The following is a 27,481-nucleotide window of genomic DNA, read 5'->3' on the forward strand; positions in this document are numbered from 1 at the left end:
ACAAAGCCCTGGTCAGCCTTTTCTCCTTGTTGGCGACATACTCCGCATTACAGTGATATCCCGCCAGGGGCTCACCGCCCTTTGGTGAGTACATGTTTGGCGACCACGGGGCCCCAGCCCTCGCAGCACCACTTCTCTTTCAGTGCTGCCTAGTCTCCTCTTCTTCTGTCCTTCCCCTTTCTCGGGGAGACGTCTCGTGCCTCCATGGGTTCTTGAATCTCATTTACGTTGGCTTACTTGTAGGACTCTTCTCACTTGTATTGCTCTTTCTCTATACTGTTCTCTCCGTTTAACGCTCTTTCCCTAAACTGCTCTTTTCCTATATCACTCTTCCCCTGCACTGCCCTTTTCCTATATTGCACTTTCCCTGCACTGCCCTTTTCCTGCATCGCTCTTTCCCTGCACTGCCCTTTTCCTGCATCGCTCTTTCCCTGCACTGCCCTTTTCCTGCATCGCTCTTTCCCTGCACTACTCTTTTCCTGTACTGCCGTTTCCCTGTCCTTCTCTTTCCTCATTTTGCTCCTTTCCTGTTTCCTCTTTTCCTGTTCAGTTTTCCCTGTTCCGCTCTTTCCTTGTTCCTTTCTTTCCTTGTTCTGCTCTTTCCTTGTTCTGATCTCTTTTTCCTCCACTATGGCGTTTGAGACCATTCTTTCTTTCCTCCTTTCCTATCTATTCTTCTCCTCCCTGGGTGCGCCTGGCGGCCATCCAAGCGTGTGCTGCGTAGCATGAGACTGGGTAACGGGTCATGGTTGTCATGTAGGACCCGCACGTACCCCCTGGTAGAGGCTAGGCCCAGGGAGGGGTGACTGCCTGAGCTGTTACTTTCCTCCTCTGCCGACTGGTCCTTCCGTCTGTCGTTCGGGAGGTGTGGTCTAAGATGAGGACAATCACCTAAGGCCAGGGGCTCTCCTTTGGAGGGCCCCTGGCTGGAAGGAGCGCGCCATCAGAGACTCTGGCAGTCATGGGGGACTTCTTCCCAATGACTGACTTTCCTTCTCTTTCTCCAAGTGTTTCCCATAAAAGAAAGTGGAATGAGGCTCCTGCCTCAATGTCTCTTCCTGTTGCGCCTCGATATCTAGTAGTCTCACGTTTACATGAAAACCACACTTTTGCTACTGTTACCCCCTTTGTTATACAGAAAGGCGTGGATGACATCGCCAGCCCTGTGAAGTCATGCTCTCGTCTCCGCAATGATACTCTGCTTTTGGGAATCGATAGTGCTCTCCAGGCCCAGAAACTACTCAAGGCCCAAATCCTCCACGAATATCCTATAAAAGTAAAGGCTCACAGGACACTTAACTTGTCCCGCGGTGTTATCTACATCCGGCTGTTGGATGGTTTGACGGAGGACGAAATAACTAATTATCTATGGTATCAGGGCGTTCATGAAGAAAGAAGCTGCCTATCTGGTGCCCACTCGCACGTTGTTCCTGACTTTCGATCGGTTAACACTTCCTACCAAGATAAAGACATGCTATGAAGCCATAAGATAAAGACATGCTATGAAGCCATCTCTGTGTGCCCTTACATTCCCAATCCGTTGCGGTGTTATAAATGCCACCAGTTCAATCATACCAGCACGCCATGTAAAAACGCAGCCAAATGTGTCATTTGTAGCAGGGATGCACACGAGGGCGCCTGTCCACCTCCTTCCCCCTGCTGCGTTAATTGTTCTGGAGACCATGCTGCTTCTTCTCTTTCTTGTCCCATCTATTAAGACGAGCGGGTTGTTCAGAAGATAAGGTTGAAGGAGAAGGTACTTTTTCCTGTTGCCCAGAAACTGTTGGCGAGCTGTAAACCGACTGTCCCTTCGTCTGGAAGCTTCAGCACCGTGTTAGCCTGTCCCCGTCCCACGAAACACATGGCTACACGGTTGCAACGCAGCCAGTGAACCGTCAATTCAAAAAGGGTTATTCCTGGGAAGATTTCTTGCGTACCTCGAGTTTGCAGCCATCTGGCTCTTCTGCCAATCGTCAAAAGCCAAAACAATCATCCAAAGCTAACACGTCGGTCCTTTTCAACTGACCGACACCGAGGAAGCTCCGTCGATCCCGCTGAGTTAATGGACGAAGATCCTCCACCTGCAGATTCCAGTGGCCGTCCTCCCTCGACGGCTCGCCCTAAGCGGCCGTCGAGGTGAGTGTTTCTTCTTCATTCTCCGGTGTTCCTAAATTTTATGGCCCTTTTACAATGGAATATCCTTGGCCTTCGGTCTAACAGGGCGGACCTCCAGCTGCTCCTGCAATTGCACTGTCCGCTTGTAGTCTGTCTCCAAGAAACCAAGCTACGTCCTCAAGACCATTTTGCTCTTTCCCATTTTAGTTCGCTACGGGTGGACCTTCCCTCTACGGCGGGGATTCCCGCTCATGGTGAGGTCATGCTGCTTTTACGAGATGATGTTTGCCATCATCCTATCCTCTTGCACACCCACCTGCAAGCAGTTGCTGCCCTTGTTTTCCTTCCCGAATTTACCTTTTCCCTCTGCACCATTTATATCCCTTCGTCTTTTGCTGTCACTAGGGAGGACCTGATGCAACTTGTTGCTCAGCTTCCTCCACCCGTTCTCCTCCTCGGTGACATCAATGTCCATCATCCTCTTTGGGACTCGCCTGTCGCCTGCCCGAGAGGTTCTCTTTTGGCGGATCTTCTTAATCATCTTAATCTTGTGTGCCCTAACACCGGCGTAGCCACGTTTCTCTCTGATTCCACGCACACTTATTCCCACTTCTCTCGATCTGCTATGCCCAGCTCGCTCGACGTCTCGAGTGATGTGCTCTTTCCGATACTTACTCGAGTGACCACTTCCCTTGTGTGACTCACCTGTGCAATCATACCCCGCCACAGTGACCCGCTCGTTGGAAATTCTCTCCTGCTGACTGGGGGCTATATTCCTCCTTGGCAGTCTTTGACGAACGGCCGTTTCCCACCTGTGATGATCAGACAGAGCACCTCGTGGACTTTATTCTCTCTGCTCCCGAATCCTCTATCCCATGTACTACTACCTCACCCCGTCGGATCCCGGTCCCTTGGTGGACCGTGAAGTGCGGCAATGCGATTAGTGCCCGACGACTTGTGCTTCCTGTCTTTCACCGTCATCACCTACGTTACCGAACTGCATCTGCTACAAGCAACTAAGTGCGCAGTGCCGTCGCACTATTAAGGAAAGCAAGAAAGAGTGCTGGGTTTCTTTCACCAGCTCGTTCAACAGATTTAGTCCGTCCTCTCTCGTCTGGGGTGGCCTGCGCCAGCTTTCTGGGACTACTGCCCACTCCCCGATTCCTGGTCTGACTGTGGCGGGAAACGTCATAGTCGACCCTGTCGATGTTTCCAACGCTTTGGGCCGGTACTTTGCGGACGTTTCAAGCTCCACCCACTACCATCCTGCCTTCCTTCCTCGGAAACAGGTGGAGGAGGCTCGTGCAATCTCTTTTCTCTCATTGAATCGAGAATGCTACAATACTCGTTTTATTATGAGGGAGCTCGAGCGTACTCTCTCCTCATCCAGGTCTTCTACTCCTGGGCCCGATACAATCCACTCTGGCCGCTCATGGGGTCTCTGGACCCCCCCACCATCCTCCACACTTATAAATCCCTCATCCATCCCATCCTCTGTTATGCCCATCCAGCCTGGATCTCCACCCCTTCTACCTTCTACAAGTCCCTTCAAATCCTGGAACGCCATGCGCTCCGCCTTGCCTATCGCATCCACCTCACATCCCCTACGCAGATGCTCTATGAATTAATTCCTTTTCCGCACCTCCTCTTCCTTGAACAGATACAGATCCTTTACACCTTCCGTAAACTTGATCCCCCTCGCCCGCTTGTCTCTCCCGTCCTTTCCCACATCCGTCTGCTGCTGCGCCTGTACTCCTGCATCCCACCCGCTCTCCATCTTACCACACTCCATACCCTTGCCCAAGGTGGCTTCCGCCAACTCCCTGATAATGCCCTCGTCCCCTCCATCTACCCCTCCTACCAGCTTTGAACCTCCCTCCTCCTGTGTTTTCCCCCCAGGGTTCCCTCTTTTCCCCTCTCTCCCTCCTCACTTCCTCCCCTCTCCTCTCCTCCCCTCCTTCCTGGGCTTCTACACACCCCCTCCCCCTCCCTTCTTCTCTCCCACTGGCATCCTCCCCCCTCCCTCCTACCCTCCCCTCTTCCCTATGGCAGGCCCCCAACTTTTTCGTGCAAACAGTATGTTTTAGTGCACGAAAGTTCGTCACCACTGTGTTAGTGTTTCTCTTCCCATCTGTTCATCAGTGTCTCTCCTTCGGTGCTTCACATGTGAAAATCTGTGTCTCCATTTGTGTATGGTGCTGAACTTTTTTATACAACCGGTGTGCCCATCAACACATTCCTTTATTTTAATATGTATGTCTCCTGTTTTTATCCTCCTTGTATGTTTGTTTTTATGTCTTCCTGTTTAATGTATGTTTTTCTATGGCCGAAGAGCGGCGTAGATAGGCCGCTGCCACCCTACCTTTATGTAAAGGTTTGAAAATAACAATAAAGGAAAAAAACTATTCTTGCCAGTTTGGTTTTACTTTGTACCTCTCCACTGAACTTCAGGTCCTATGAATCACTGGACATGTCAGCAAAGGCTTCAACACCGCCAAGTCGGCAGCTGCCGTTTATCTGGACTTGCAGAACACCTACGACAAGATCTGGCACAACAACCTAGTGCACAAGATGTTGACGCAGACCCCTATACCGGATAACTATGTCAAGATTGTGGATGACTTCCTCCATGATAGGACTTTCCTAGTGGCTCAACGGGGAATGCATTCCGGCATTTGCCAATTGTCAGCAGGCACTCCACAAGGATCGGTGCTGTCACCCATTCTTTTTCAATATCTATGTGAATGATATGCTGGCATCCCCGAGTGGCACCTGGCATAATATGCTGAAGGCACAGCACAATATGCCACTGGCCAGATCACTGACGCCGTCGTCGCCCACCTCCAGTCACAGGTGGATGCTACCATCATCTGGTGCCAGACAGACAAGATGGCTCTCAATGCCGCCGAAACTATGGCAGTCTATTTCACCAAACGGCTCCCAGTCTTCTGCCGCAATATTTCGATTGCAGGTGTGCAGGTGCCCTTTTCCCCGACGACCACCTATCTAGTGGTCAAGATGGAACACAAGTTGATATTTCATTGTCACTTTTTGTGGGGTTTTAGGGCGAAAAACATCTAAGGTTATAAGCGCCCAATATAGAACCATAGAGTGCTCGGACCGCGGGGGTAAAAAAACTGTTGTGAGGTCCAATACAAAACGGAAGAAAAAAACAAATCTAAAACATCAAGACATTACGGAAGAGTATCTAAAAGACGTCGACAAGACATTGGAGTCACCAGGTAGAAATCAAGTCTCTTTTGTCATATTACTGCTTTTTAAAAAACTTTAAACATGAGCCACAGTTCGCACATCATCTGCTAAAATGTCCAGCAAAGCGGGCGGCAGCTTGAGCCGGAGATGTAAGTGGCTAAAATAGGGGCAGAGAATCAGGAAATGTCTGACCGTTGATGGCTGGCTGCAGAAAGAACAGCTGGGTGCAGGGTTGCCACTCAACAAGTGGCGGTGACTATAGCGGCAGTGCCCTATTCGCAAACGAGCTAACATTACTTCCTCACGGCGAGACGACCAGGAGGAAGTCGACCAGGCTTTTGGAAGAGGTTTGACTTCTCTGAGTTTGTTCCCATGAAGGGAGCACCAATGGTCATGCCAAAGTGACGTGATACGCTGACAGAGAAAAGCACAAATATCTTGCGAGGGAACAGAGTAACAGGCGGGCCGACCGAGATGGACGGCGGCCTTGGCTGCAGCATCAGCAGCGTCATTCCCAGGCACACCAACATGGCCAGGAACACAGATGAACATCACTTGGGCTCCCCCATCGCGGGAACAAATGGAGGCAGTTCTGGATCCGTCGAACGATGGGGTGGACTGGATTGGGATCATCTAGACTCTGAAGGGCACTGAGGGAGTCAGAGCAGATCATACAGCGAGTGAGCTGGTGCCTCTGAACGTAGTGAACAGCCTGACAGAGGTCAAAAAGCTCTGCTGTAAAAATATTGCACTGGTCGAGAAGCCAGTATTGAAACATATCAGCCCTGATGACAAAAGCACAGCTAACACTGTGGGCGGACTTGGAACCATCAGTGTACAAAAATATGCTATCGGCAAGTTGTGAGCGAAGTTCGAGAAATTTGCAGTGATAGGTCAGCTCAGGAGTCGAATCCTTCGGGAACGACCTGAGGTCAAAACGAACGCAAACCTGTGTCTGAAGCCAAGGTGGTGAAGGGCTCTCCCCCATTCAGAAACTGGCAGGAAGTGTGAACTGCAGCTGCCGAAGCAGGTGACGAAAGCGGACGCCGGGAGTGCCGCAGGGAAGAAGCGTATGTCTCGTACTGGCGGTCAAGAATGTCATCAAAAAAAGGGTCAAAAGTTGGGTGGCCTGGCATGGAAGAAAGCCGACACACATACCTACTGAGTAGGATGTCGCGCCAGTATGACAGTGGTAGTTCACCAGCTTCTGCATAGAGACTCTCAACAGGGCTAGTATGGAAGGCACCAGTGGCGAGACGGATCCCCAAATGGTGTATTGTATTTAGACGGCATAAGATAGACGGCCATGCAAAGGAATAGACAATGCATCCATAATCCAACTTGGAGCGGACAAGAGATCGATAGAGGCGGAGGAGGACAGTCCGGTCAGCTCCCCAACAAAAGTTACCACTCAATACACGAAGGACATTGAGGGACCGGGTGCAGCATACAGTCAGGTAGGACACGTGAGGAGACCAACGGAGTTTCCTATCGAATGTAAGCCCTAAGAACTTCGTTGCACCCATGAATGGGAGAGCATTTTGGCCCAGTCGCAAGGACGGTGGAAGAAACGCCTTATATCGCCAGAAGTTGAGACAAACGGATTTGGTAGCGGAAAAGCGGACCCATTTGTGACACTCCACAAATGGAGACGGTCCAGACAACACTGAAGACAGCATTGCAGGAGACACGTCCACTGGGAGGTGCAATAAATAGGAAAGTCGTCAACGAAAAGAGAGCCGGAAATGCCAGCTGGAAGGCAGTCCATAATGGGATTGATGGCTATGGCAAAGAGGACGACACTCAGTACGGAGCCCTGAGGCACCCCGTTCTCCTGTGAAATGGTATGGGATAAGGAGGAACCCGCATGTACCCGGAAAACTCGGTCCGTTAAAAATTCCCAGATGAAAGTGGAAAGACAACCTCGAAGGCCCCATGTGTGCATAGTACGTAGAATACCTGTCCGCCAACAGGTATCATAGGGTTTCTCCAAATCAAAGAACACGGTCACTGTTTGACGCTTCTGCAGAAAATTACTCATGATAAACATCGACAGGGTGACGAGATGACCAATCGCTGAGTGACACTTTCGGAACCCACACTGAGCATTAGTGAGAAGATGGTGTGACTCCAGCCACCACACTAATCGACCATTAATCACGCGTTCCATCACCTTACAAACGCCGCTAGTAAGGGAAATTGGCCGATAGCTGGAAGGAAGAGAATTATCTTTACCAGGCTTAGGTAGGGGAACAATAGTAGCTTCACGCCAAAGCGTGGGAAATACACCATCATTCCAAATACGGCTGTAGGTATCGAGGAGAAAGCGTTTTCCCGCAGGAGCGTGCCTTGGCCTGGATCATGTGGATATGGTGGGTCCAGGAAAGGCGGTGGTCAAGGGTGACACAAAGGTACTTGAGGGTGGGGGTGAGATTAATAGGACAGCCATAGATGGTGAGATAAAAATCAAGGAGGCTGAAGGAAGGGGTGGTTTTGCCTACAGTGATTGCCTGGGTTATGGAAGGATTGGTGTTGAGTAGCCACTGGTTACACCAAGTGGTGAACTGGTCAAGATAGGATTGGAGAAAGTGTAGGAATCCATATTACAGATGGTGACATAGGAAGGATGGTGAGAAAGGAAGGAGGCAATCATACATAGTTAATAGGAAGGTCAAAGGTTTGTAGCTTGAAGAGGAGACCGGAATGCCATACATGGTCATAGGCACGCTCAAGGTCTAGAGAGAGGAAGATGGCTGAGAAATTTAGTTCTTTGGAGAGGAGGTGAGTGAGATGAAGGTCATTGGCAGAGAAGGATGGTCGAAAGTCACATTGGGTAGAGGGAAGGAGGCGGTGCTGGTGGAGGTGCTGGTGGATGCATTGGGTGAGGATGGATTCCAGGACCTTACAGAAGACTGAGGTAAGGCTGATGGGATGGTAGGACGAGACAGTGGAAGGCGGTTTGTCTGGTTTGAGGAACATCAGGATGTGGGAGGTTTTCCACAGGTCAGGGCAGAAGCCAGTGGACAAGACGACATTATATAGTCTGGCCAGGGTAGAGAGGAAGGAGGCGGGAGCTTCACGGAGGTGGCGGTAGGTAACACGGTTGTGACCGGAAGCAGTGTTTTGTGTGTAGTGTAGCTGTGATATATTGAGTGGTGATTGGGGAGTTGACTTCAGTGTGCGGAATGTTGTCCAAGTACTGGAAGCAAGGAGCGAGTGGAGGGGCAGAGGTGTCAGTTCAATCACGGACATCAGGGAAGAGGGAGTAATCGAACTGGGAATCATCAGGGATGGTAAAGATAGTGGATAGGTAGGAAGCAAAATGGTTGGCCTTACTAAGGTTATCAGGAAAGGGGCAGTCATCATGAAGGAGCGGGTAGTAGGAGGTGGGTTTAGACCCAGTAAGGCGGCAGAAGGCTGACCAGTACTTAGACGAGTTAGTAGGCAGGGTAGCATTAAGGCGGGTGCTTGTCTGTCGCCAGTCCCGGCGTTTCTTGGCCGCGAGCAACTTTCGGATGTGTCGTTGGAGTTGCCGGTGGCATTGTAGTTTGTCCCGGTCCCATGTGTGAAGGAATGCACGGTATAGACGGCGGGATTCACGAAGGTGGAGGACAGCCTGTGGAGGTAAGGTAGGTCAGTGTGGGTGGATGGCGACAGTAGGGATGTGTGCCTCCACGGCCACAAGAATAGAGAAAATTCGCATTCAAGAGCGAAAATCATAACACACCCTATTTCTTAGGGTGGCAGTTGTGAATTTACTAAGTTGGCAGTTGTGAGTTTGCTTGGTGTCTAATATTAACCAGCAGTCGTAAAGTAAGAAAATGGAAGCAGAAATATTAGTGGGTGTAGCTGTGTTTACTAGATGAGGTAGAACTATGTTTGTCAGTGTGGGGCTAAGCGAAGCGAGCGAGCAGAAGCGCCCCTGTCGACCAGCGGTTGAACTACTGTGCAGTTTACAGTGTCAAGACAGCGGAAAGTTGCTGTGCAAGGAAAGATTACACAGAAGGAGCGAGAACATAAAGTTAGCGTCTGAGGACTGTGTATTTCATATGTTTGCGTGTGTATTTCTGTATTTGTGTCCAGCAGGCGACTTGTGCAGTATTGGGAGATATTGATAAATAAGAAGTTATATGAGTACACGTATGTGTTTGGGGCAAACGTCAGGTATAAGTAGGAGCGGCAGGCGCGTGGTTTGCATCTTCTTCCTAGCCAATCCTGATCCGAAATTCCTGGATGCCCGCACCCTCACCCTTGAAATCCGGAAGTATATCCCCAGTGCACCCATCACCCAACTTATCCCTCACAGAGACTCATCAAGTCTCCCTCTCCATCCTTCCATACTGATCTCCTCTGGCACCTTCCCCGCATCACCTTTGGGCCCCATGCATCCCTCACCCCATTCCTTACATCCTCCTCTCCTCGTCAGCCCCAACCACCTCGTCGTCCACCGACCCTCACTGCCGTCATCACAAAACTCATCCCTGTGGTCACAGAGGCTGAGGTGTTGGCGGAACTGAACGCCCACTCCGCCCTGGAAGGCCGCTCCGCCCGCCGTATTTACAACTCCTCTGGCCCTACTTTCCTCATGCGTATATTTACAGAGTCTACCTCCTCCATCGACCGCCTCCTCACACAGGGAGCCCTGATTTTCAACTGTCGCCACCCTGTTGACCCGTCCCGTTCCCCTCCTCAATCCTAGCGCTGCCAGCATTGTCTTCTGTACAACGACCACCTCACCCAAAACTGCAAGAACCCACCCACCTGCCCCCATTGTAAAGCCTCCCACTTCCTTAAACAGTGTCCCAACCTCGCCTCCCCCCCCCCTTCCTGCAACACCTGCAGTGAACCTCACCCCACCTATTCCTCCAAATGCAAAGCCAAGCCCCTTCCCACCAATCCTGAACTCACTGTCCCCGTTCGCCCCATCGACCCACCTATCCACCCTAATTCCCTCCACCATCCCCCTACAACAGAGGACATCATCTGGTTCCTCACCATCATCCTGCAGAACATCCACCCCTTCCAGCGCCCCCACACACTCCAGCAGATTTCCCTTGCCACCCGCTCTGTTTTCCACTTAAATACCTACGCCACCTACTCCCACAACCAGGCCCACTTTACCTTCATCCACCTCGACACCCTCGTTTCAGCCCCTCTCTCCCCTTCCTGCACCCTTCCCACCTCAACCTCCTGGCGCGTCAACAGTATCGTCTCCTCTATCTCAACTTTCGCTCCCTCCCTGCAAAAACAAATACCTCTTCATGCATACCCTCTCCCAGCACCAGGTTGACTCCTTCATCCTTAATGAAACCTTCCTGCAACCTCACCATGTTGTCCGCACTTCCCCCTATCTCCTTCACCGCACTGACAATCCCCTTCCCCTAGCCCGAGGCGGGGTCGCTATAGGCCGCCTCGGACATATCCCTGTTCGGCCACAACCCCTCCTCAATGACCCGACCGAACACCTTCTCCTCAGCCTATTTTTTCCCTCCCTCACCATCACCTTTGCCACAATCTACATCTGCCCCGCAGCTCCTCTTCCCTTTGACTTCATTTCCCATGTTGACCGTACCTTCTCCACCTATGTGATCGCCGCTGACCTCAACATCCACAGTTGTGACCCTGCCACCCTTTGGCGGTGGCATCAGTTCCTTGCTACCCTCCATGGTGACCTTGTTCCTCTCCCACAGCACACCCGTCCTGAAAGTAACTCCACCCCTGATGTTATCCTCGCATCCCCAAACCTCCTTGGTCGCATCGCCATTCATGTCCTCGATCCTGTCAGTGGTGACCATCTCCCTGTCCTTCTCACCATCCTGTCTACCCATCCCGCCACCGCAGCCACCCGCCCAGGTGCCCCTCCAAAGTCTGTCCATGACTACTGCCGTGCCAATTGGGATGCTTACCGGGAATCCATTGCCTTACAGGTCGAAAGCCACCCCCTCACCTTTCACCACCCTGATGACATCACCCATGCCTCTTCCTTCCTTCAGAAGACCATCACTGACGCTGTGGAGGCTCATGTCCCTACCAAACTCATCCACCCTCACCGCCCTACGCTTCCTCCACAGGCCATCCTTCTTCTGCATGAATCCCGCAGGCTCTACCGCTCCTTCCTCCGCACTCGTTACCGGGATACTCTCACCCGCCACCGGCAATTACAGCGACATATCCGGAACCTCCTTACAGCAAAGAAATGCCGGGACTGGCGCCAGACATGCTCATGCCTCAACTCCACCCTCCCTGTCAACTCCTCCAAGTACTGGTCAGCCTTCCACTGCCTTACTGGTAGCCATCCCACCCTGCATTACCCCATCCTCCATGACGATCGACCCTTTCCTGACAAACTCAGTAAGGCTAACCATTTTGCTTCCCACCTATCCGAGGTCTTCTCCATTCCTGACGATCCCTATTTTGATTACTGCCTCTTCCCCACTGTCCTTGACCGCACTGACACCTCTGTCCCCCTGCTTGCCCCTAGCTTCCAGTACTTGAAACGGTTACCCCCTCAGACATCAACACTCCCATCACCGCACAAGACATCACACTCGTCCTCCGCTCCAAACCCAACACCGCTCCTGGTCATGATGGCATCACCTACCGTCACCTCAAGGAATCCCCTCCATCCTTCCTGTCTGTCATTGCTACCCTGTACAATGTCCTCCTCACCACTGGATTTTACCCCAACCTTTGGAAGACTTCCTGTGTCCTGCTGTTCCCTAAACCTAACAAACCCCCCTCTGATACCTCTTCCTATCGTCCAATCTGCCTCTCGTCTGTGTTCAGTAAGGTCTTCGAGGCCATCCTCTCTCACTGTATTCACCGGTACCTTAACCAGCACCGCCTCCTTCCTATTACCCAATGTGGCTTCTGGCCTTCCTTCTCCACCGACGACCAGCTTAACCTTACCAAACTTCTTTCCCTCCAACTTAACTCCCGTCACTCTGCTATCTTTGTTTCCCTTGATCTCCAGAACGCCTATGACCGTGTCTCGCATCCCGGGCTCCTCTTCAAACTCCAGACCTATGCTCTCCCCATCCGTATTGTTGCTTCCTTCCTCTCCCATCGTCCCTCCTATGTGACTATCCGCAATTCCAACTCCCGTACTTTCTATCCCTCAGCCAGCGTGCCCCAAGGTTCTGTCCTTTCCCCTCTCCTCTATCTCTTGTACACTGCTGATATGCCCAAACCTCCCCCTCCTGTTCATCTTCTCCAGTTCGCTGATGACACCACCTTCCTAGCCATTTATCTTACCCTTCAATGGTCCCAACATACCCTCCAAATCCACCTTGACCAGTTCACCACTTGGTGCAACCAGTGGTTCCTCTGTGTTAATCCCTCCAAGACCCAGGCGATCATCATAGGCTGCACCACCCACTCCTTCTGCCTCCATGATTTCTACCTCACCATTTATGGCCATCCTATCCACCTCACTCCTACCCTCAAATACCTTGGCCTCACACTCGACCGCCACCTCACCTGGACTCCCCATCTCCCTACCATCCAAAACAAAGCTCACAACTGCCTCCGCCTCTTAAAAATCCTGTCCGGTCGGATGTGGGGTCTGCATCCTTCCACCATCCTTCACACCTACAAATCCTTGATCCAACCCATCCTCTGTTATGCCACTGTAGCTTGGATTTCCGCCCCTCCCCAGTTCTATAAAGACCTCCAAATCCTCGAACGCCATGCGCTCCACCTCGCCCTCCCGCATCTGCCTTCCGTCCCCCATGCGCATTCTCTACGACCTCATCCCCTTCCCCCACCTTCTCCTTTTCCTTGAACACTTCCGCACACTATATATTGTCTGCCGCCTTGGTCCCCCTCACCCCCTGGTGTCTCCCTTCCTCTCCACCTCCAACCAGTTGCGCGCCTTTACCATTATGTCCCACCCTCTCTCCATCTCCACACCCTTCATCTCCTTTCCACTGTCTACCCCTCCCGGATGATGAGCTTTGCCCTGACATCTACCCTTCCTACCAACTCTAACCCCATCTTCCTGCCTCCTCCTCAGGGCTTCCTCTCCTCCCTCCTCCTGAGTGGCTTCCCCCTCCTACTCCCCCCCATCTCTTGTGCCTCCTTTCAGTGTCTCTGCACTCCCTCCTGCCCCGTCTCCCCTCTTCATCTCCTGCCCCACGTGTCTCCCGCCTCTTTGTGTACCCACTGATGCCCCTCCTCTGTTCATTCCACCACTTCCCCTGCTGCCCCTTTTCCATCCTCTCTGCCCTTTCCCTCAGCAGGTCCCACCTGGCAGTTTTTATTCTTCGTCGTGTGTGCTCCAAGTGGGTTTTAAGTGTGTTGTTCCGGAGTGTTTTTACTACTGTGGCTGACTTTTAACGTGTGCATGTCCATTCAGTTTTGAAGAATCGCCAGCTGTGTTTTTTTTAACTTTCTGGTGACTTTTTTTTTTAACTGTCCTCCATGAACGTCTCCATGTTAGTCTATATTTTTTACCCCATTTTCTCCCATTACTCTGTTTTAAGTTCCCCTTTATCGCCTTATGAATGTAAAATTTTGTTCTTATTTTACGTTTGTCATGCCACTCGGCTGAAGAGCGGCGGATTGTGCCGCTGACAGCCCTCCCCTGCCCATATGGGGCAGGGGAATGAAATCACAATAAAGAAAAATAAAAAAGGCCGGTTTGCCCTCCTCCTCTGCTGATATCCTCCTCCTGCACGTCACCCACCTCCTCTCCAACCAACTAAATTCCCATAGATCCGCCATCTTCGTCTCCCTCGACCTAGAACATGTCTACGACTGTGTATGGCATTCCAGTCTCCTATTCAAGCTCCAAACCTTCGCCCTTCCCATTAATTACTCCCACCCTCAAGTATCTTGGCGTCACCCTTGGCTGCAGACTTTCCTGGATCCCCCATCTCTGGATAACCCAAGACAAGGCAGGTATGTGGCTCCACCTCCTTAAACATGTCTGCCCGCACATGGGGTCTGGACCCCTCCACCATCCTCCATACTCATAAATCCCTCATCCACCCCATACTTTCCTATGTCCACCCACCTGGATTTCTGCCCCTCCCACCTACTACAAGTCACTCCAAATCCTGTAATGCCATGCACTCCGCCTCGCCTATCGCATCCATCTCCCATCCCCCACGCAGATCCTATGCCACTTGATTCCCTTCCTGCATCTCCTCCTTTTCACTGAACGGATACAGATTGTTTACACCTCCCGCAAGCTTGATCCTCCCCACCCGCTTGTCTCTCTCATCCTCTCCCACCCCACCCTGCTGCCATGCCTGTACCATTGCATCCCAACTGCCCTCCACCTTCACACTCGCCATACCCTTGCCCAAGGTGGCATCTGCCAACTCCTCTTCCCTGCTGATGTCCTCGTTCCTTCCATATACACCTCCTACTGAATCTAATCCTCCACTTCCTCTCCCCTTTCCACCTCTTTCCTCCAGGGCTCCCTCTCTCTTTTTTCTCACCATCCTTTCTTGTTCATCCATCCCCTCTCCCATTTTTCCCACTTCTTCCCCCCTCCCAAGCTTCCACATGTCACCCTACCCTCTTCCCTCCCCTCTACCTTCTTTTCTCCCACTGGCTTCTTTCCTCCATCCTTCCCCCCAGACTGTCCCCTACACCCAGTGGCGCCACCCCCTCATCAAGTATGTTCACTGTTTTCTGTGCCGAAGATCAAAAAATGGTTCAAATGGCTCTGAGCACTATGGGACTTAACTACTGTGGTCATCAGTCCCCTAGAATTTAGAACTACTTAAACCTAACTAACCTAAGGACATCACACACATCCATGCCCGAGGCAGGATTCGAACCTGCGACCATAGCAGTCGCGCGGTTCTGGACTGCGTGCCTGGAACCGCTAGATCACTGCGGCCGGCTGCCGAAGATCGTCATGAGTATTTAGTGCAATGGTGTTTTCTTCGTTTCTGTGAGTCAGTGTTATCTTCGGTGTGGTCCTTCGTTCGAGTGTAAAACTGATTACCTTCGTTTGTGGACCTTGTTTCTGAAACCAGTGCCTTCCGACGAACGCATTCATCACTATTCTTGTGTGTGTCTTCTGTTTTTAACATTCATGTACTTCTCTTTCCATGTCTCCGTGTTTCCTATATGTTTTTTCTGTTGGCCGAAGAGCAGCATCTGTATGCCACTGCTGGCCCACCTTTGTATAAAGGGAAAATATAATTTAAAAAAATCGCGCGCAGTTTGCAAGAAAGGGTCAGAGTCCTGTAGTGTTGACTACACATTTACTTGCGATTGTATGCGTAGATCTTTTGTTATGTTCACGAGTATTCTCTACAGTGTTGTGTTGTCGTTTCATACGACGTGATTTGTTACTGCTTTCTTTGGCGTTATTTTTGGTGTGCGTCTTTTCCGGCGATGTTGTAGATACCACCCTGGTTACACCATTATAGCCAGGATTTCGTATGGATAACGCCCGGCCGTCGAGGCCTCGGGAAGGTGACTTATCCACCACCCCGTGTGGCAATGTGGTTCCTATCGAGCAGTATGCTGCCGGTGGCGCTAATACTACCACCTTCCAACAGGCTAAGAACTGCATGTGGCGGGACGACCGCCAAAAGTCTCCAGTCACCTCCAGCACTGGCACCGATCAAAGTGTGCCTGTTCCGCACCCCTGTATGTGAGAATGCTCACCATCGTTGTTGTCATCTGACAGTTCACCTGGTCTCTTGGTTGTTGACCTTTCACCCGCTGGCTGTCCTTCCCTGCTGTAACTCACCTCCACTTGGATGCACCTCTTAGGGTTGTGCTGTCTGCTTCCTTCCACCAACTGGATGGGCTTTCTGAGGCTGTCACCCATGTCTGATTATGCCGTCATCGGACATCCTACAGCTCGTCCGCTCATACTCGTTGCAGCAGCGATGGCTACGGCTCAGATTCCTCCCTTCCAGGAGAAGCCACACCTGCTGCAGCCATGGACATGGGTCCTCCTGCTGATCTCTCCTCTCGGGCTGCGCCATCAGCCGCACCACCAATTTGCAGCCCCCCTGAGTGCTGCTGCATCTACTCCGTCTAACCGGCCTGACAGGCCTTGTGAGGACTTCACTCCTGTCAGTCCACGAACATCCAAACACGCTCGTCGCGGTGGCGATGGTTCCGAATCTGATGTGCCCTCTCAAGTGGAAGCCGCGCTCGATGATGCCATTGACGTAGATGACACTCCACGTCCCACTTCTCAGGTACCACAATCTGCGCCACCGAAGAAGGAGAAAAATCCCTCCAGTTGTGGTATACCATCCAAAGAATTACCTAAAGCTGAACGCTGAACTGCAATGCCTCATTGGTGGCCAGTTGCGGGCTGTCTTTCAGAAGAACTTCATCAAATTGTGGGAAATGCCTTACTACACTCATCAAGTTTCTGGTGACAGGAAGATGAGAATTATTATTAAAGACTTGCTACCTGAAGTTACAGAAGTGGATACCAGGAGCGAACTGCTCCGTCTCAATTTCGTGGACCCTTTGGTCCATCAATACAGCAAGAGGGACCCTGAGACCCAGAGGTTAATCCTATTGCCCACACATGTGATCTTCCTCTCTAGAAGGGATGATATTGAAAGGATCTACCAAATCCGGTATCTTCTGAGCACTAGAGTGCGCATTGAATCCTATGAAGCTCGCGCCAGGCCCTCCACTTGTCGTAGATGCCACCACATGCGCCACACTGTTAATTACTGTTCATTGGCATAGAAGGTGTTAGAGATGTGCACACACCCAGCCTCAGAGAAGCCCACGTGTGCCAGATGTCAAGGCACTTCTCGTGACAGCCACCACCTGGCCTCATGGAAGGGTTGCCCTACGTATCAAAAGGCGCAAGGTGGTACCTCCTCCGCCTGCGCCAACTCCCATGCCTGTTCATCGCAGGGTCTACCGACCCACACGGGAAGTACCCCCAGCTGAGGAAGCTGACACATCCTTTCAGGACGACATGCGAGAAATCCTACAGGTCGTCTCCTTTTTCACGAAACACAACATCAGGGCGGTTATTGGTTACACGGCTCAAAAAATCCGGCGGTCGGAGGACAGGCTCATGAAGGTCATCGCCCTGGTTCAAGGGCTCAGTCAGATCATAATATAATGGCAGATCGCCCTCCACAGGACCACCATTGCCCTAGGTATCTCGTCATTTGCATCCTTAATGCCAATGGTATCAAAAGGATGAAAACTATACTGAACGCCTTCATTCATGACTACTATCTGTATATTCTCCTTGTTACTGGAACACACCTTAAGCCAACTGACGAGTTTCGCCTACCCAAATAGTATGCTATTGGACTGACCGGCTCAATCACCATGGTGGAGGCACAGACATGTTCCTCTGCAGCGCATTGGTCCATAACCAAGAGGCTGTGCAGCCACTGGACTACATAGAGGCCACAGCTGTCACTATCTCCAGCTGTCTTGGGGCCATCACTTTTGCTGCAGCTTATTTGAGCCCTAACCAACCCCTCCTTGAGACAGAACTTCACAAGCTAACATCATTTGACAAGCTTATCATTGGGGCTGACCTCAATGCCAAACATCTCATGTCGCCAAACCCAAGGATCTCCTCCTCCTTGAGCTAAAAGATATCTGAGCAATGTCTGTCTATGGCCCTCACACTCCTACCCACACACAAGTCTGCTCCAACTGCCAACCAGATGTTTTGGATGTGATTATTTGTAGAAACGTTGCTGTACATTTTTCCTTGGAAACAGTCCATGACCTAACATCTGACCATGACATGGTACTTCTACTCGTTACCGATGTTGTGTTGTCTTTTGACGTCCATTCTACTGTCACAGTGACTGATTGGGACAAATTTTGCAAGGGTCCTCAACAACAGCACCCAACCAGACCTAGACCTGGCGACTCCTGCCAATCTTCTTCGTGCAGTTGATTACCTTACCACGAAAATCCAGCGAGCGGTAAAAGTCTCCATTTCCCACATTGCTAGGGTTGTAACTCCACTGGATGATTTACCTTCACGTTAGCATGAACTGAAAATCAGGAAAACCGCTACCGCCGCCGGTGGAAACAATACCGTGACCCATGGCCAGGCATCACATGGAGCATCTCCAATGGGAGTTCGGTCGTTGCCTAGCAGATTGGATGTCAGAACAGTGGGAGGATAGAATGTCCACCTTGCTCCTCCAGCATAAATTGGACTGGGCTGTCACCCAAGCCCTGCATTGTACCAACTTGCAGACCCACCACCCTGTCCAGACAGACACAGGTCTCACATATGACACCCTCTGTGTGGTGGAAACCCTGGCTGATGCATTTGAGGCCCGAAACCAACTGCTCGTCCTGGCCCCCACACGTGATGAACTCCAGGATGACCAAGATATCCTGAGGGCTGTGGCTGCCTTCTGAAACACCACCGATTATAGCCCCTCACCTTAATGTCCATGACGGAAGTGCTCCGAATCGTCCAGAGGAAACATAATTCGGCCATCGGTCTGGATGGGATCGTCAACGAACATCTCTGATGGCTACCTCGTAAACCTCTGGTCTTATTCACTAGGATCTTGAACTGTTGTCTTCAGAGTGGCCTTTCCCCTCCACAGTGGAAACAGTCAAAGCTTATTGCGATCCCAAAGCCTTCTAAGGACCCTAAAGTCCCTACCAACAACAGGCCCATCAGCCTTTTGAGCACCATGGCAAAGGTCCTGGAGTCTCTCATACTACACCATATTTTCCAGCCTCTGGCAGCAACTGGTACGATCTGTTCTGAACAGTCTGGGTTTACCTCACACATGTCCACTGAACTGCAAGTTCTCCAAATCACGGAGCACATCAGCACATCTGCATGGTTTGTAACTCCAGCATGTGGACAGCAGCGGTCTTCTTGGATGTGCAGAATGCTTATGATAAGAATTAGCTGGAGAACCTTGTGTATAACATGCTGACGCAAGCGACCATCCCTGACATATACATAAAGATTGTGTATGATTTCCTCCACCAGATGACTTCCCTCGTTGCTCAGAGGAAAAAGTGCTCCAGTGTATGCCACATTTCGATGGTTACTCCTCAGGGCTCTGTACTATCCCTTCTTCTTCTTAATGTCAATGTCAATGACATGCCCCTCAACCGCCACTGCCATTTGGCTGAATATGCCGATGACACAGAGCTTTATATGACTGGCCAAAATCCTGCTCAACATATAGCTCACCTCCAAAGGCAAGTAGACGCAATGGTCACCTGGTTTCGCTAGCTGGCCAGAATGGCCGAGCAGTTCTAGGCGCTACAGTCTGGAACTGCTCGACTGCTATGGTCACAGGTTCGAATCCTGCCTCAGGCATGGATGTGTGTGATGTCCTTAGGTTGGTTAGGTTTAAATAGTTCTAAGTTCTTGGGACTGATGACCTCAGATAAGAAACTTTTCTTCCATTGCCTTGATTTTTCCCTTACCATCTGCACCTGTCCTGTCCACCTCTGCCCCAATCTCACCTACCTTGGCCTCACCATTGACCATCACCTCACCTGGATCCCTCAACTCCGCTCTATCCAATCCAAAGCTCACAACTGCCTTCAACTCCTTAAACTCCTCTATGGCTGGACTTGGTGTTTGAACTCCTCTCCATCCTCCACACTTACAAATCCACACCTACAAATCCTTAATCAGTCCCATCCTCTGTTATGTCAGTCCTGCCTGGATATCTGACCCCTCACCAAATTCTATAAGTCCCTCCAGATCCCCGAGTGCCATTCACTCTGTATTCGCCTCCTGTCCCCCAGGCAGATCCTCTACAACCTAATTCATTTGCCCCATCTGGTCCTTTTCGCCTGCTGGAGTGGCTGAGCGGTTCTAGGCACTAAAGTCTGGAACCGCGTGACCGCTACGGTCACAGGTTCGAATCCTGCTTCAAGCATGAATGTGTGTGATGTCCTTAGGTTAATTAGGTTTAATTAGTTCTAAGTTCTAGGGGGCTGATGACCTCAGAAGTTTAGTCCCATAGTGCTCATAGCCATTTGAAACGTTTTTTTGGCTCCTTTTCCTTGAAAATATCCACAACCTATATAGCTCCCACCGACCTGATCTCCCTCATCCCCTGGTTGCTCCTCTCGTCTCCAACCCCCACCCTATGCTGCGCCTCACCATTGTGTCCCCCCTACCCTCCACCTCTACACCCTTCATCTCCTATCCCAAGGTGGCTTCCATCAACTATGCCACACAAATGATGCCCTCTCTCCATTTATCCCTCCTATCAACTGTGATCCTCATCTCCCCCTCCCTTCCTCTGCCTTTATCCCAGGCTCCGTCACCCCCCCCCCTTCCATTTTGTTTTTAATCACACACCCTCTCTCTGACTCCAATCTCTCCCACGAGTCCTTTTGCTTTCCCCTCCACTTCATTCATATCTCGTGCACACCCTGCCCCCCCTTTTTCTATGTCCTCTCCCTCCATTGGCTCCCTACTTTTTTCTTTTCCTCTGCTCCCCCTTTTCTAACCCAATGCACTGGGACCTGCCCCCGCCGCCATCTGCCACTGTGTCGCCTCTACAGTGCTGTTTTAAGTGAATGTTCAGTGTTGTGCACCCCCTGTTGGTGTTGCGACCAGCCACCATACTGTCGCAGGGTGTGTTTTTAACTGTTACGAACAGAAACCAGCCTGTCAGCATGTTTTTTAATTGTGTCTGTCTACATATTGTGTGTTTTAATTAGCGCCACTGACCTTTTGTCTCCGGTTATTCCTTGCAACATTATCGCCATACATCAGTTTTTATCAGTCCCCCCTTATCGCCTGCTTTTACTGTAATATCTCCTAACTTTGTATTTAACATTCCTGCAGGCTGCAGAAAGGCATACTGTGCTGCTGCCAGCCCACCCCATTTTTGGGGGGAATCAAAGTGCACTAAGGAAAAAAAAAGCATGAAGTTATTTACATTTGCGCAGTGGCAATATCGTAACCAATGAAGTGTAACTGAGGTTGCTAGTTGAAAACTTTTGCCAATACCCCGCTGTAGAGATGTGAAATACCACCTCTGTGGCAATTTTTAGTAACTCCTAAGGGAGTGTGAGTCTAATGTAAACAATGTTTGAAGGTGTGTTTGTCTGTAAACACGGTCTGCAGTTGTGTAACAGTTTGGCTGATGGTTGTGAGGGACAATGCACACCAGATAGGCTGTGTTCCCTCAGGGATTGTATACAGTGTTTGGAAGATAGCGAAAAACATTCTCGAATTGGGTAAGCTGTTGTGTAAGTGCTAGTGTGAATCCCTACACCGTTTGTGGACCACTGAAGTGCTGTTGTGTCTAGAGGGATGCAAGTGGTACTCGAGTGCAATGTTTACTGATGTATGTTGTGTTTGGCTATTTTCTGCCAGAAATTATTGAAGGAGACTAGGGCAGTACACTGAGTGTTGATGAAAGTGTGGGAGGTTAACTCGTTTATATATCAGTGCCGGCATTGTACTTTCGTTGTTTTGTCTTGTGTTGGTCATTAGATACATGTTCGATCTTTTATGAATATGGCTGTGTGTACAGGTCGATAATTAGCACTGATGACTGTGGAATTGCTGTTGATAGCAGTAGGAAATGAATTTGTTTACACGTTTAAGGTGACCGATGTGTATGCACAGTCACATAGATGACAGAGTCTTGCCTGATGTGTGCTACACCTCACAGGTGTAACTGTAATGTCATGCAAGAGTTTGGCTCACTTTGAGAATACATACATTTCCTGTAGTGTGCAGAGCAGATGGATTGACAGAAGAGTTAGTGCTAGTAGGTGGTTGGATAGCAGCAAATGCAGTCTGTGGTGTTGAGTGTGGTATTGTGATTGCATATGTAGCATACTTGTTTCAGCTACAGGCTACAGGTAGGGCATGTTTCTCATGCAGTGCAGAATTTGGTCTACTCAAGGCACGGTGTTTTTTCATTTCCATCAGTGCAATTCGTGTGTCTGTCGTAGTATTCCTTGGACTGTGGATTTGCTGTTCATGTGTGACAGAGGCTTCAGTGTAATAGTTGGTGCTTAATTATGGTCCGTTTTGCCATCAGAATGTATGTTACACCATGTGGCATACTGAAAAGAAAGGTCTCACGTTGTCTTGTGGGGTAGGATTAGTATCCATGATACTGAATATAAACCAATGTAAGCATTAAAAAATGCAGGGATATAAAAGGCATTGGTGAGAATTCTAGCAGAAGCCATACATTTTTTATGATCAAGGGCAGTTGGCTTCTGATGGCACCTTTTTTTTCTGCATCTCACTGTTTGTGGGTGTGACTCTTCCCTGTATGTAAGGTGGGCAAAATTAGCTGCCCACTATATTACAAGGTGGGTGCCATAGAAAAATGTCTCGTATTGTTTGTATCTGTTATAGGTGGTTGGCACTGAAGATTCCTTTTTAGCACACAATCACATATTTTCATTTTTGTCATGCAATATGCAAGATTGGGTCAATGAGACAAGAGGCAGAGTAGGGAGCCGGATAGTTCTTTATGATTTTTTTTTTTTTTTTGGAAAGAACATAATCAATGGTAGATGAGCTCAAGACTTAATTTTTCTGCAGGAGTATTTGGCACCATATGGAAGAAGCTTATATGTTTAATGCTACATTATATGTTCCCATAATTATGAAGCATTGCACTGACTGAAGAGGGTGCTTAACTAGCGAGACGACACATTTCAATGACTTAAGCGAATTTGTAAATGGCATTTCATTGTGGTTGCAAGGTGTCTGATCCCTAAGACCAAGTTTTCATCTGTGAACAGTCATCAGTCTTTCGGCAAGAAACGGGAAAAATTACATATAAGAGCGAAATACACGACACACCCTATTGCTTAGGAATGTGAAGTTTATTAAGTTGTCAGTTTGCTTGGTATCCAATATTAGCCAGCAGTCGTAAAGTAAGAAAATGGAAGCAGAAATTGTAGTGGGGGTAGCTGTGTTTACTAGATGGGGGACTAAGCGAAACGAGGGCGCAGAAGCGCCCCTGTCGGCCAGCAGGAGAACTACTGTGTAGTTTACAGCGTCTAGATGGCGGAAAGTAGTTGTGCAAGGAATGATTAGACAGAAGGAGCAGAAAACATAAAGTCAGCGTCTGTGTACTGTATATTTCATATGTTTGCGTGTCTATTTCTGTATTTGCGTCCAGCAGTGGCTTGTGCATTGTACGGTGATATTGATTGATAGGAATTGTTGTGAGCGCCTGTAGTTGTTTGGGCCAAATGGCAGGTATAAATTAGAGCATCAGTGCTATGAGAGTATACTTACACCATTTTTGGACCACTGAACTGTTGCTCTGTGTAGTGGCAATTTCTCCTTCATAGCATGCAAGTGATACTCAAGTGCATTGTTAATTGATGTATGTTGTGTAGCCGAATTTCTGCGATATAGTATTGAAGGAGTGTAGGATAGTACACTGAGTGTTAATGAATGTGAAGGAGGCAGGTGTTGTAGTTAACTCATTTAGATAGCACCGCCAAGATTGTACTTTGGTTGTGTTGATTATTAGATACATGTTTGATCCATTTTGAACATGGCTGCTGTTGATAGTAATAGACAATGAGTTTATTGACACTTTTAAGGTGCCTGATGTGTTAGGGCAGTCACATAGAGGACCATCTTGCCTGGTGTGTGTTACACCCTACAGGTGGAACTGTAATGTTATGCAGTACTTTGGCTCAGTTTGAGAATACATACATGTACTGTAGTGTGTAGAGCAGAGGGATTGAGAAAAATGTTAGTGCTACTGGGTGGTTGGATGGCAGACAATGCAGTCACTTATGTTGAGGTTTTAAAATCTGAGTGTAGCATATTTGTTTCAGTTATAGGCAGAGATTCTTTCTCATGCAGTGGCCGCATTGCATCTGCTGTAGAACTTGTTCGATCCCAGCAATAGCATTTTCATTTTAACTGTGTGAATGGTATGTCTTTTGTGCTAGTCCATGAGCTGTAATTTTCTGTGCATATGTGATTGAAAATTTAGTGGGACAACTGCAGTTTACCAGTATGCATTATGATGCACCATTGTGTTCTCAAAATGTTTGTTACACCATTTGGCTTATGAAAAAAAAGCTCCTTTACCTGCAGGATAAATTGTGATTGCATTCCAGTTCTGGCATTAGACATTGAGAACTTTTTCTTCATGTAGTATGGATAAATTAATTTTGGTTAGTTAATGAGTGTGACAACCGAAAATAGTCACTCATAATAGGAAGAAAGTTATTGACTTTTAAATTGTTATGATGTATATAAAGCGTAAATTAATGATATTTTGACATTTTCTTTTGTTGCAGGACTGATGATGTTTTCTACGCTTCAGGAAGAAGTGCAACTCCAGGCAGGATCCAAGGAACTTCCTTGATTAAGTCACATCTAACAAACACTGAACAAGTAATGTTTAATCCAACAGTACAGTATGACCCGCAAGTACAAAATAATCGTGTCAGTCTTTATAAGACTGTACAGGAGAAACATGATTTCGAGCAAGGAGCACAGCATCGTGTGCCAGTCCATAACCTTCATAGGATTAGACCACTTATAGTTCATATTTTGCAAACAACGAAGCCACCATCGCGGCATAGTGGAAGTAGCGTTTCACTTAACAGCTATATCACAACGAAATCAACTTTGAAAAGTCGCTTGTTTTCTTCATCTGCGACTGCTACTGAATCTACCTTACAAGTAGTAGATCATGTAGTGAATCAACATTCTACCAACACTGCAATTGTAGGATCTGCTACGCCTAACAGTCCCTTGAATGGGGAAAGGGAGAGTATTCTCAGTACTCCGGTACCTCATGTACCGTCAAATGAAGAACAGTCCCGAGACACAGCTATGGGAGAAGTTTCTCTTGCTAATAGCAAAGAGAATTTATCTTCTGGTACTAGATCATTATGTTGCAATAACTTATCACATTCAAGCGCTTCAGAAAGACCTAATCAAAAACATCAGGTTCTGTCTGAGGAGGATCTGAGTCAGAGTGCTGTAGGAAGCAATAAGCAGTTGCAGGGGATTTATACATCAGTTACAGATGTATCAATTACAAACATTAGCTATCCCAGCAAACAAGGTTCTTATACTTACTTACTCTCATCGAAAAGTGCAAAGCACCAGGATACAAACAGAGAAAAATTCACAACTGAAATTCAGGAAAGACAGAATGATAATGCTGGGATAAAATCTGCCAATGGTGGAATTAGTATGACCAGTCTTACCATCAGCCAAAACGACAGTGTGGATAACGTGTTTGACAATAGCGACAGGTCATTGCCTTTGCATGATGTGTCTAAAGTATATGTTACTTTGTCATCCAATCCTCATCCCACAGAGGAAGCATTATTCTTTGATGGTGACAGTGAATATGCACCAACACCTTTGGCTTTGCCGCTATTTGGCCTCGAAACCAGTTGGAGTGACAGTGATCGGGCAGAATATGTGAGGCGCTCAGTAGAGTCTTTTTTGCCTAATGACTTATCTCCCGTGAAAAATGTACATGAAGATCTTATTGATGAAGGCAACAAGGCTGCAGTGGACAGTCAGAAAAATCCAGACAGCTATATACATTTCCATGAAGGTGATGGAAATTATGAGGCAGTGAAATCAAAAACAGTCATGCTCCTTCCTGAGAGACATATTGGTGGTTATGAGAAAGGGTATGCTATAAACAGCACACCTACCTTGAGTTCTGAGAAATCACCAGAAAGCAGTCAAAGACTTGAAGATTTCAGTGCAAGAAAACGTAATACACAAATGCTCCTCAGCTATAATGGTAGTTCCTCTGTTTCAGAAGTTCCATTCCAGAGGGATGTAGGTGGAAATCTCAGAGGATTTAATACTGGAAGGCTCGAACGCGCCGTTGACAGGATAGACAGTTCAAAAGCAAAAATTGTCAGTCACTTTGGAGCTGTAACAGAAGATAATATGCAAGACGGAAGTGGCATAGTCGATGAAATTGGATCCAGAAAGATTAATGCCATAGGTAGGAATGGAACAAGCACATCATCAGCCTATTACAACTACAGAGGTGGCGTGAAAGATGAACAAAATGTGAGGACTGATAAATTCGGTCATTCTATACCTCTGGAATCAGTTGGCGAGCCAAGTATTGTTGACAGGAAAAGCTCTGAGATTGGTAGCACCACCACTGAAGAAGTGAGCGCCAGGAGAATGGCTGCTGGAGATAAAGCAGAGCCATCTAGCCTGCTGGAGGTAGAGCACATGTGTCGTGCCTGCTCACAGGTGTGCCACCACACGACTGCCGAAATAGGGAGTGCGGGCAGAGTGCGCTGTGGCTGTTTCCGCGGCTACACTGTCGCTTCAGATTGGCAGCACTGTGCCGGTAAGGTGCTGACGAAGAGACCTGCATGCTGCATGGGATAGCCGTGAGCGCATGTTGGCAGCGTATATTGACTACCCCGGTGAGTAGAGTACTGTTAGTGTTCACAAATTACAAGCATGCTTGGGATTAACAAGTGCTGCCACCTGTAAATGGTAAACTGTTAGAGAAGTGTGCAGTTTAGTAATATTCTTACTGAATCTATTTTTGGATTTCTCAATTCTTGCACAGTGTACCTACTGTTCTTATATAACCTTCTTTTTAGTTCCAAATGATTTGCAGGTTTTTGTTTGAGATTGCAGTGTTGATGAATGTTCCCACGTTCTATCGTGAAATCTTATGTGTATATCGATGTCAATGATAAATATTCTATTGACCATTATGTTACTGTTTAGAAATATGGCGGAACTTATTACCTCTTTAACTTGCTTGAGGGGAAAGTATGCCCAACGGAAATGTAATCCAACCACCCCTCTGTTGCAGTCATAAGCTTTTGCGTTTGTAAATCACAATAGAAATATTTGGGAGCAGTCAACAACAGTAAAATTAACCATATCTCTAAAACATATAAAGCGTTCACACCTTATTAACATACATTTTTATATAAACATAGCAGGGGCTAAGTATAATATCAGGGTTTTTCTTAATCTAAAGCACTGAATCCACATTTTACGCGCATACGAAGTGAGCAAACATTTTACAATGAGTGTAGTAACCTGTGTACTGTTGGCTGTAGCATTCATCTTCACTGCTATTGCTTATGCTTGCTTAATGCGTCTAACGAAAAAATGGCTTAGTGTAATATCTAGATAACTTCTCTTGCGCTATTCAAATTATTCTGGAATTTGCAGACCATTACAGGAGAAAAGAGTGGAAAGAAATGCAAA

General features: G+C 48.6%; 1 protein-coding gene and 1 pseudogene across 1 annotated transcript in view; both read left to right on the forward strand.

Annotated features, from left to right (window-relative positions):
* Nucleotides 1–27,481, forward strand: part of LOC126425211 (uncharacterized) — a 337,500-nt gene that overhangs the window by 164,910 nt on the left and 145,109 nt on the right. The window contains exon 4 of the mRNA XM_050088166.1: nucleotides 24,553–26,597. Coding sequence (XP_049944123.1) covers nucleotides 24,553–26,597 — 2,045 coding nt within the window. The remainder of the gene's footprint in view (nucleotides 1–24,552; nucleotides 26,598–27,481) is intronic.
* LOC126425524 (U4 spliceosomal RNA) lies at nucleotides 21,190–21,321 on the forward strand (annotated as a pseudogene).

The sequence above is a fragment of the Schistocerca serialis genome, chromosome 10, assembly GCF_023864345.2.
Source record: "Schistocerca serialis cubense isolate TAMUIC-IGC-003099 chromosome 10, iqSchSeri2.2, whole genome shotgun sequence".
Taxonomy (NCBI): domain Eukaryota; kingdom Metazoa; phylum Arthropoda; class Insecta; order Orthoptera; family Acrididae; genus Schistocerca; species Schistocerca serialis.